The 12,001-nt window shown below is 43.9% G+C and overlaps 1 protein-coding gene across 2 annotated transcripts in view; it reads left to right on the top strand.

Annotated features, from left to right (window-relative positions):
- LOC126283977 (glucose dehydrogenase [FAD, quinone]) overlaps positions 1–11,168 on the top strand; it is a 137,381-nt gene extending 126,213 nt beyond the window's left edge. For both annotated transcript variants that reach the window (XM_049982438.1, XM_049982437.1), the window contains one exon: positions 10,560–11,168. In XM_049982438.1, the coding sequence (XP_049838395.1) occupies positions 10,560–11,069 (510 nt within the window). In that variant the 3' untranslated portion in view covers positions 11,070–11,168. The remainder of the gene's footprint in view (positions 1–10,559) is intronic.
- The last annotated feature ends 833 nt before the right edge of the window (positions 11,169–12,001 follow it).

Raw genomic sequence — 12,001 nt, 5'->3', positions numbered from 1 at the left:
CTTGAGCGGCTATAGATACCCCCACATCTCGTGACATCCCGCAGTACACAGGGCTCCTCGGATATTTTTGATCAGCTAATTTATACTGGGTGTCCCATTTATCTTGACCTCTCTAAATAACTGTTTGCCCACATGTAAATTACAAAATGTTTCAAGCAAATGTTCATTAGCCGTCAGGGAGCATCAATCAGCATGATTGCCTTCGTTGTAGCTTTGTTTTTTACAAAGATATGAACAGCGGTATGACTTTCTTAAATGGTACCCTCTATTTTTTATTCGGTAATTCATTTCCTCTCCTAAATACCTATTCAAACATGTATCACGGGGTTCCATTCACTGAAATACAACGCCATTAATTGCACAACACAAAATTGACGTTGACGCTCCCAGCGCTTAGTGCAGGTACTTGGGGTAATGGAACACATCCTGACACATGCTCACGTTGACAGACGACAAATGTAAACATAAGTAGAATGCACACCCGTCATTCCGTCAACCATCGTCAGTTGAAGAGTTGTGTGAATAGAATGTACACCAACGAAGAGAAGGTAGAAATGCTACTCATCTATGGGGAATTACGTTAGCAGAACAGTAATTGCAATACTGTTTTCTTATGTACGGAGACATTTAGTACAGTAGTTTAGTCCTTTTAAATACTTGTGTAGAGTACGCATACAGTAAAGGCCGTCCTTCCTACAAACTGCATCGACATAACCTTTCTTTTATTTTTGTTGTTGATGGTAGGGGAAAAATGCTTTCCGTCTTGTTGCGATGCTTCAGGAAACGCGAAGTTTCAACCCACGACAACGCAATCGTCGTAGCACTCGTACAGACGAAGCTGTCGAAGTTACTGTTCTCGCTTCCGTTGCTAAGAATTCACATGTGCACACGACAGATTGAACGCGAGATTGGCAATCCTGAAACCAGTGTATATCGTATTCTTAGACGTCACCTGTTCCATTCTTACCGTGTACACCTACATCAAGAATTGCATGGCAATGATTTCCAGAGTCGTGCACAGTTCTGTCAATGGGCACAGTACCAAATCCTCGCCAACCCGACCTCCTTCTCCAATGTTCGGATTGCCGATGAATGTTTTTTCTCAAACAAAGGACAGGTAAATACAAGGAACATGCATTATTGGTCCAGCGACAGCCCACGATGTCTTAGACACGTGGGAAATAAGCGTCAATGGAGGGTTAAAGTCTGGTGTGGGATACTACAATTATTGCCCCCTTATTTCGTCTGTGGTAGTCTAAACGGCACAGCGTATGCCAACTTCCTCAGACGAATTCTTTCTCCTCTTCTGGATGAAGTGCCGCTAAGAACCAGAATGCTTATGTGGTATCAAAACGATGGATGTCCAGCACGTAATGTCTTGCGTGCAAGCCGTGTTCTGAACCGAAGGTATCCTGCCAGATAGATTGGTCGAGGAGGAACAGTTACTTGGTCTCCTTATTTAAACCTCTGGACTTTTTTCTTTGCGGATGCATGAAAGACGTTGTCTATCCAGGGGACATGCAGGAACGTATTGTGCTTGCTTGTAATTCTCTTCAGCAGGCAACGCTGGAAGCAGTAAATAATTCTTTCATTCAACGAGTGCACCAATGTATCGGTGTCCAGGGTCACCACTTTGACCAACTTTGAATGTTCTACTCCTGGGCAATGGTACAGGAGAGTCAAAGTCAATTTTGTGTTATTTTTTTACATGGTTTTCATTTATTTTCTGACAACTCCAGCAAGTCGACGAGTTTCTGATCCCGGGCTCAAAGTCAATGTTGTATTATGTAATTAATGAAGTTGTGTTTCAGTGAATGGTACACTGTGATACATTTTTGAATAGGTCTTTAGGAAAGGAAATGAATTACCGAATAAAAAAATACAGGGTACCATTTTAAAAAAAGTCATACCGCTGTTCATATCTTTGTAAAAAAACAAAGGTACAACGAAGGCAATCATGCTGATTGATGTCCCGCAGACGAATAAAGAACATTTGTTTGAAACATTTTGTAATTTGCATCTGCACCATGTATATAGCACTGCCACACGACATCTGTGCCGCGAAAGGTTTTTAGAATGAAAGAGCACGACGACAGGTTTTTGTTTTAGGAAGCATGGGCATTTACGCCTGCTTGGAAATAAAGGGATTCCGGACCCAAGTCCATGGAACATGTTATTCTTCTGTGTGTCAGCAATACGTCCTGAAAGTTAACGTTTTGTTTCAGTATCCATAACCGTACAACATCTAGACCTCCCTAGCCATTATTTCCTTGCACCATCGCTTCAGCTACAGGTTTCACCGACGACTCATTTAGTACCTCTCTCTCCGGTTAATTATGTTCTTTATTAGGCCCTGCCTCGTAACAGTATGCCTTTACTCCATACTCCATCAGTCAAGCTTATCTTCAACATTTCAAAAGCTTCGAAATTTTTATTTCGATCTTCCCCATTGTCCCTCTTTCGCACCCGTATCAAGCTGACCTCCACATATAGTTTTTTAAAAGTCTTTTTCTGTGCATAAGAACTACATTCATGGATGTCAATGGCGATTTCTTTTTATGATAATATTGGATGTCTCCTTCATGTGGCTCTTCCGATATTTATTGCACGTCGTATAACGTGCAAGAGAGGCTACGTAACGCCGCTATATCTTTTTGACTCCTTTCTGTTCCACTCGCAGATGCTGTGTGGGAAGAAATGTCGGTATAAATCTACTTAAGCTCGATTATGTCAAATGAGTACCACAGAAGATGTATTTGGGCAAACTACCATGCTTATTTTATTTTTTCGTCATAAATTATGGTGATAAAATTTTGCGGCTGTGTAAAGGCAGATCATAAAAGCATGAATGTTGCACTAGTTACGTTTCTTGTGCGAAGCACGAAGCCTTAAAGTCATTCTCAGTTTCTTTAGGATCTGCATCTGCATTGACATTACATCTGCTTGTGTGTTGTTCTGTGCTTTATTTAGTATTTTGCTAGTGCTAAGAATAAACGTCGGGGTGAATCATAGTATCACGACGACACGAAATATTGTCATGTACATGCGGCCCACATCGTATTGGTAGTGAAGAAGAGGTCTCCACAATACGTGGTAACATGAATCCCCACTTAGACCTTGTGTTCACAGATTATCGGACGAGTTCTGGTTGACCCGGTATATTCATAAGACCATTTGGTCTCGCTCTGATCTACGAATCACCCTCCTCCTCTTTCTCTGTCTCGCATTCGATTTGTTTCAGACGAGGAGGTGCACGCCTGGGAACAACTATGGTTCAGTAGGCAACAACAAATATTCTCCCATGAAGGCATTAACCGTTTCGTCTAACAGTTAAATAAGTGTATTAACAGTTATGGCGATTACTTTTTAAACAACAAAAAGATTACTTACTTTTTCCATCTGTACCGATTCCATTTTAATGTCCCTTATATTTATTAATCAATAATTACAGCAACAATTAACGTTCTATATCCCACAAACTTTTGTTTACTGACTGTAGAAAATAACCATTTTGAGAAAAATTACGCGTCAATCTGTTTTTGCTGCTCGGAGAGAGCATATCCTGTTTTTAAAAAATGATGGTTTGGCTGTACAGCTCAAACATGCAAGTGAACTTTTTGTAGATTTCGATAGGTAGTACCGATGATGTGATACTATACTTCTAGTGGACCTAGATTAAGATCTACAAGGCAATCGTGACTGAATCGTGATGGTGTGCTTCTTTTCCAGTTGCCAAGTTATTCTTTCCTTGTGCTATTTTATAACGGCCATACCATAAATCATATTCGGTTTCTCTCTTTTTCTCTTAATGAATCGAAATATTGGCCACACTAGTTGACTCCATAAAAGCATGAACTGCATGAACAATCAAACGCCCTGATCCGCTCTCCACTACAACACAAGCTTCGATCACAAACACTGTTGCTCCCTCCCCCTGTGGTCACGTCTGACCATCGCAAATGTGTCGCGCTATTATCGTAGTGATAAGATTCTGTTATGTGACAAGAACATTTTTAACTATGGTCGCAAATAGTGTGGGCTTTTTTGCCAACATCGAAGGACGATATTTTGTCTCTTTACAACGACGATACTCTGTTTCAAAACCAGTATCGGTATTAATACATCGAAATTAAAACTACCAACATTGATATTTTGGAAATATCGACTGTCACCCAACATCTCTACTTCAAATAACATCTGTGTTGTGCGGAATTTCATAACACTTAGCAGTGAAGGTGACTGCTAAATATTCAACCAACGTTAGTAACTGGCACGAATAAAGCTGCAATATTTTCATAATTTAATAAGAAATCAAATCTTGTTTGTTTTTATCTTGTTGTACTGATATTACCCGTCAGAAGACAGAGGATTTATTTCTTACTGTTCGTGGCGGTCGATGTAGACCGAGCTGTGTTCGCTTCAGTAGTTACTTGAAAATATCAGGACCGTAAACAAAACACGTTTCGCCAGTAACGACAACAGTATGTTGTCAGAATTCGGAGCGGTAACATCGTTGTTTCCCGAACCATGACCGAATTTCGACTCGAGTTCCGCGTCCTAGAACATCTGGAGCTGCCAGCAAAGGACTTGTTAGAGAGAGCTAAGAAGGAGCACCGATTTAATAGCAGAGTTTCAAGGGAATGTGATATTAGTTTGGTAGTCAACCACACAAAATCGGCTCTCTGAGTACCCATATTCCGAAAATTTTCTGCTTCGTCCGTTAATCGTGACGCGAGTATACACAGTCTTTCTGCACAGCTATGGTCTGCTCAAAACTGAAGCAAAAAACCTAATAACCGCATCCAGTCTCAGAAAGGCCGCTATCGTCTGAACAACATGGATAAATCGGCAGTAGTGTGCTTGCAGTGGTGCCGGCTGACACCCCAATTACAGCTTCCCGAAACGTTTGTTCATCAGGTGTAGAAGAGAGACGCGCCATTTTAAGGGAACGTCGCGTGCGTGCGGCCAATGAGGAAACGTCAACTACGGCGGCGTTGTTACCAAATGCGTACATACAGTTGGGCGTGCTGTTATTCTTTTCTTGGCACTCATCAGAGAATGAAGCTGCTCCACGACAACGCACGTCCCCATATCGCAAAAGTCGTAACGCAGTGGCTAAGCCAGCTCAATTGGGATCCGATCTCTGCCCTCTGTATTTTCGTGCTTGCGATCCCTTAAAAAAGGCCCTCAAAGGTCGAGGATTCAGGATGTACAGCAGGCAGTTACGGACTTCTTCACACAGCAGGACGACGTGTTTTCCAAAGCGGTTGTCTTCAACCTGATTCGTCGGTGGCATAACTGCAATAAATAACCGAATATGACGAAAAAGTTACTGTTTATTACATATCTCATTAGTATTATGTCCGGAAATTACTAGAAGTGCTTTTCAATGTTCTTGTGTTTAAGATCTGCAGAAGTAGTTTCGAAAGATCTAGATGCACGCAACGAACTATGCGCGGTAAAACGTTTAAAGGAGCGCTGTGAGAAACCTGGTTTACCAGCCTCAGCCCAAGTAAAACCGCTTTCGCTTTTTCTACGGCCAGAACTATTGCCGACGAAATCGGAGCGCCGCATTTGTTCTATCTTGTCAGCTTTCTACTTCTGACATTAACTAGACAACGCTAACAGTTTTACGCCACAGCTGCATACCATCTGTTGCAAATTGCTAATCGTATTTTTATTATCGTCTCTGAAACGTAAGTATGACAGATCACACGACAGGAAGCGTGTAAACGCCACTAAATGCACTGATGAACTCTTCTGAGGTCGTCAGGGAAATGGTAGCGTCGTCTTGAGAGAATGTTTCAATGACTTTCGTTTGCAGTATTGTAGGGTGTACCCCTCCAACAAATTTGAAGTGTACTTACGCTGCCCCAAATCTGTATGTCTTGGTCGATGATATATCTTGTCAAATAGTTACTTTCATGCTCTACGGTCACGGTGAGGAAGCCTTATCCTGAGGGAATGTGTTACAAAATAATCTACTTCCCCAGTGCATAAGTGGCTAGACCATGGGATGATTGTTTGCATTTATATTTTTATTATATATACAATATGTTTAAAGTCTGTTTTTAACTAACCACATACAAATATTAGCTGTTCAAAGCTTGCTCTATGAAAGATGCGTAGTGGTCAAGTAAAAATGATTTGGAACAGTTTTTATCGTCTATTGCTGTTGTAATTTTATTGTGAAGACGTCTGAATATTTATATGTATAATTTTCCTCTTTCTCTCTCAAAATCAGATGAATTCATTTAAAAAAATTAAGATGATTTTCACTTTTAATTTCTCTGTACGAATGCTAGATTGTTTTCAGTCGTTTTTAATGGTTTCTAGTGCTGTTTTAATATACCGTATTACGTATCCATTTATTAAGAGGATACGTGGGATAAAGTACTGCATGCAATCATTATTTTCTAATGAATATTTTAAGTCTAACTGTAGAACTTCGCGAGAACGTTATTTCTCGCAACATTAATCAGCGGTTACATAAAAGCAAAGCAAGGTATCCCTAATTTTCGGTAGAAAATTTAACAATGCCAAGTAGTACAAAACATTTCTGAAGGCGTGACTTCCAATTCAACTGATCAGAAGTACGCACGTCCGGAAATACTTTTGAAATGTGTGTGCCGGCCGCGGTGGTCTAGCGGTTCTAGGCGCTACAGTCCGGAACCGCGCGACTGCTACGGTCGCAGATTCGAATCCTGCTTCGGGCATGGGTGTGTGTGATGTCCTTAGGTTCGTTAGGTTTAAGTAGTTCTAAGTTCTAGGGGACTGATGACCTAAGATCTTAAGTCCCATAGTGCTCAGAGCCATTTGAACCATTTGAAATGTGTGAGAATTCCTAAGGAACCAAACTGCTGAGTTCATCCGTCCCTAGACTTACACACTGCTTAAACCAACTTATGCTGAGTACAACACACACACACACACACACACACACACACACACACACACACGCCCGAGAGAGGCCTCGAACCTCCGGCGGGAGGGACTTCCAATCAAATGGCTCTGAGTACTATGGGACTTAACTTCTGAGGTCATCAGTCCCCTAGAACTTACAGCTACATAAGTTTAATGAACCTAAGAACATCACAAACATCCATGCCGAGGCAAGATTCGAACCCAGACTGTAGCGCCTAGAACCGCTCGACCACCCCGGGCGGCCGCCAGGGACTGCCCACAAATGTTGAACACTCTAATACCCTTTGTTTTCCACCACGTTAGGCTGCTGTAGTTGGTGTTACATCCTACTTTGTTCAGAACTATATGAACTGTTTCTCGTGTGCTTTAAATGGTTGTTCACTTACAGAAACGTCAATACTCGTGTGTCAGTTCTTTCAATTTGTGCAGTTTGACCATGTAATTTTTTTGAACCACGATGATTAAGCTGTTATACGTCACTCTGCGTCCTATTACTTAAATGTAAAGTAAATTATTAATTCAGTGCTGAGTCGCAAAAAACTTAAATTTTGCTAAAAGAATAAAACAATTTGGAAAACCTTAAACAGAATAACGAGAGGAAATTTTAGCCAAATTTGGTTTAGTATATTAACTGTTTGGTCTCTCACTATACCTTTTACAAAAACTACAGAAATTACGTGCTTTGTCTCATAGAAATTGTCAATTAGTGCACTATTTGTTCAGTTTCCCGTTAGCTTAGGTCAGGGTAGTCCAGAACAGGAAGAAGTTGGAAGTCATTGTTAAAGGCTCCAGCGACAACGCCAAACAGCAGGAATGCAGCAGCAGCAGCAGCAACAGCAGTAGTGGCACTCTTGTTAAACGTTGTTTGTTATTTCAAAAGAGTCGAGCATGAATATTTACGTAAACTAAGTGAAATGTAATGTATTATACCATGAATCAACAGTCCCGAATTTATCCATGCCTGAAACACATGATGCTGTTGGATATTACTGGCCGGAAATAGTACGAAAGTACAAGTCTTTCCATCGGATCTCAAACATGCTCTACGGGTGACAAATAATGGGCCAAGCGGGCCACTGAGGTATCCGTACATTCCTCAACGCTTTTGTGGTGTGGACTAGAGCGCGGAGTTTCGCAGTATCTCGCTGGAGTGTGCCGTTTGGTACCGTGACCATGAAGGATATGACAGTACGGTTTAGCACTGTTGTCAAATATTAGCGGGCATTCAGCCTCGCTTCAGTAATTAGCTAATTTGTCCCATTATCATATCTAATGGCTCCCCACGACACGATTATAGGAGCTGGAGAGGTATGAGCCTCGAGTATCTGTGGCTCCGGTAACCTTTCACAGGCCGTCTACGGACCCGTTGGCGTCGATGTGACTGGCACAAGGAGAAGCGAGACTCAGCCCCGAACAACACATAACCCATTGAGCGTCCCTGTTCATTCTGGCTCTTTGTTGACCGCGGTATGGTGTCAGCGGTGAACTATCCATGACGAAGTCTGAATCCCAGCGGTTGGTGGTGACATTCTGGCTGCACTCTCAGTCCGGGTTTCAGCTGCCGTCAGTAGAGTCGTCAAAACCAATCGAACAATTCTACTATCTTCTCGTGGTGTTCTACAGTCAACTGTCTTTGCTATCAGCTGTTATGCTGCAGCCATGTCTCTCATGCCACCAATGACAAGACCTTTGTAAAAATTCTAAAAATAGCAATACGTTTCCTCTGAACACGCTGTGTTCTCCGATCTCCGACTAGTGTAGTAATGGCGTATTTGAATACTGAAAATATGCTCGTATAAGGTTTAAATTTTAATCGGCATATCCCACGGCACTGAAGTGATAGAGTGTAAGTTTGGTTGCGTTTGGTGAACACTTTCAATTTCTGTCAGCCCATTAATGTGCTTTGAATAGGTAATTACGCCGAAAAAGACACATGTCATAGACTACATTAGTAGTATTGCACAGGGGAAATGCAGGTTCTTTATGTTACACCCTTCGTCTCAACGTAGTAGTCCGTTTGCTAGCCCCCCCCCCCCACCTCCCCCCCCCCCACAAAAAAATCCTGTCTGACTGAGCTACGAAAAATCATGAACAAGCGATGTACACGGTGTGAACAAAAGTACGGAAACACCAAAAACACAACACATCAGCACACCTAATGTGGAGCAGGAAAACAGCTTCCAGTCGGCTCGGAGTGGATAAATACAGGTCCTCTATGGTTTTGAAGGTCATCTTATACCATTTTACCCGCAAAATTGTGGCAAGTTGATGTAACGACCACCGAGGTGGATAGCGATGAAGCACCCTTCCCTCCAAAACAACCCGCACGGGATCCATACTGCTGAGATCTGGTAACTACGGTGACAAGGGCAGGGGCTTCAGTTCATCCAGGCGCTGACAAAACCAGTCCTGCTCGGAGGAGCGCTCTGTCGTCTGGGGAAACAGTGTCACCACAGGCGAACACAAACTGCAGCACACGACGGACCTGATCGAAGGAAACGGTCACTCAGTTCTTGGTAGTAGTGGGACGCAGCGGAGCGACCGTGGTGGCCGTGCAGTGCCGCCGTATGGCGCGCCCAAGTCGCCACCGAGGCCCCCGCCACGTTTCACTCTTGGGACTTAAACTCTACCAGTAGTTAGAAACACTGTGAAACGAGGCTCGTGCGACCAAACGCGTTTATTCTATTGCTCCACGGTCCAAGAATTATGGCTTCGGCACCAGATTTTGTCTTTACTGATCAGTGGTTTTGGAAACCAATGTACCCTGTGATTCTTTGCTTACGGAGCTCCCTTCGTCTTGTCTGGTGCTGACACAGTCCTGTAGTGCGACGGTGGCTTTTACAGCTGTCGTCTTCTCATTGCTCGTCACAATTCTCTTCAGTTATCTCCTGTCACTCAACACACACTTTCGTCAGAGTTGTGATTTAGCGGCTGATTATTTTTCGCTTTCTCTGCAAGCGGTATAAATCTTCGACACGATGGCTCTAGAAGCACCGAACACTTCAGCTACCTCGATATGGAATCACCCACCGTACTATAACGGACCTACACTTCCTGTTTATTAGGATTTTTGAAGCACACGTGTCCTTAATATTTCCTGTTCTTTGGGAATGACATCTATTATGACGAATAATGAATATCCGGATAAGTGCAGATATAGTTATAATCGAATCGCTATCGTGCGACTACTTTCGCACGATAACAACAAACGAAAGCAGTTATGACAAAAAGGTAAAAATAAGAAATATTTAGTGAAGCTTGGAATAAATAAAAAGAATCGGTTATAATTTTAGGTTGAAAATTACTTAAGATGCAATACGAACACCAACAATTTTTCCACGTTCTAATTCATGTAGCTTTACCATAATGCACTCAGAACTACGAAGTTGACTGCTCTTGCCGCGGTTGACACTTGCAACGTTTTGAAGGCACTGACACACAGTTGGTGGAGCACTTGGCCGCGAAAGGCAAAGGTGCCGAGTTGGAGGCTCGGCCCGGCACACAGCTTTAATGTGGCAGGAAGTTCGACATGAGCGCGCACTCCGCTGCAGAGCGAGCATCTCACCGTGGACTGCACGGTGGTGGCTCGTGGCCTGACGCAGATGCTCGGCTAGCACCGGCGCGATGTGTTGCAGAGCCGCGGGCGCGTCCGGCTGGGCAGCGCCGACCCGCTGCGCCACCCGCTCATGTTCCACAACTACCTGACGCACCCGCACGACGTGGCGGTGCTGCGCGAGGGCGTCAAGATGGCGCTGGCGCTGGCCGAGACGGCGGCGCTGCGGCGCTTCGGCGCGCGCTTCCACCGCGTGCCCGTGCTCGGCTGCCGCCACCTGCCGCCCTTCACCGACGCCTACTGGGAGTGCGTGGTGCGCCAGTACACCATGACCATCTACCACATGTCCGGCACGTGCAAGATGGGGCCCGCCGCCGACCCGCTCGCCGTCGTCGACGCCCAGCTGCGCTTGCGCGGCGTCTCGGGGCTGCGCGTCGTCGACGCGTCCGTCTTCCCCACCATCCCCAGCGGCAACATCAACGCGCCCGTCATCATGGTCGCAGAGAAGGCCGCCGACCTCGTCAAGCAGGAGTGGCTGCCCAGGGGCAGGCGGGGCGCCAACCACACCGCGGCCGAAGAGCCGGTCACGTGATCCACCGTTCCTCCGGGTCTCTCTCTTCCATACAACGCTCTACCTCAGACGAAAGCGCGTCGTCGAACGGAACATTCTTCCCGAAGGCCGACGTGGTCTGCACGGACAGGCTGCACCTAGCGTACCAATCTCTGGGAAGTGGTCAGAACCGAGACGAGAGTTTCGAACGTGAGAGACGTCTGTGTCGAAATGATCGTCAACTGGTATATTCTGTTACCGATTCAGCCTTCTGTTACAGTTCGGGAAAGGTTTATAAGAACGTAGGTTGTCTGTAGGCTTCTACATACGGAGTACAATTTCACTACGCATCCTTCAAGAACAGATTAATAGTAACAGTTTCTCATACACGATCAAATGATTCCCAAGCGGTAACCGTTTGCAATTAAAAAAAAAAATTATGAATGTGACCGTGCCAAAGACTTAACTGAAATTATGGTTGGCCGTGGACTTGGTGTTTGTGCATCACCAGCTGTCGTACCCGTTTAAGAACATAAAAGAAGAATGAAACGAGCTTTAATAAAAATGCAGCGCCCTGATTATTATCGTCCATAGATAATGAAAATGTAAGAATGTTTCTCGTTGGTTTAAATCGTGCACAGATTGGAAACATGAAGGTTTTGATGATGTTACTGTCAGTGTTCCAAAACGGCCACAGTCAGCTATTCCCAGCCGTAAGTCCTCAATTTCAGTTTTATACAGTTTCGTCTTGCTAGAATGCTACAGTATCGAAGCATTTGCCCAGAAATGCGAACTGTTTATTTACCAGTATCTGCTGAGGCCTTATCGCCTTTTTTTGTACAACTTTGTCAGTACATCCACACACACTTAATGCAGTTCAGGTGTACATATATTTATTCTTTAATAATTGCCCTTAGCGTCTGTTTGTTACCCTAAGTGTCTAGAAGTAAAATAATAGTGTACTATAAACTTTG

Source organism: Schistocerca gregaria, chromosome 8 (assembly GCF_023897955.1).
Source record: "Schistocerca gregaria isolate iqSchGreg1 chromosome 8, iqSchGreg1.2, whole genome shotgun sequence".
NCBI lineage: Eukaryota > Metazoa > Arthropoda > Insecta > Orthoptera > Acrididae > Schistocerca > Schistocerca gregaria.
This window is presented reverse-complemented; position numbering and strand designations above follow the sequence as displayed.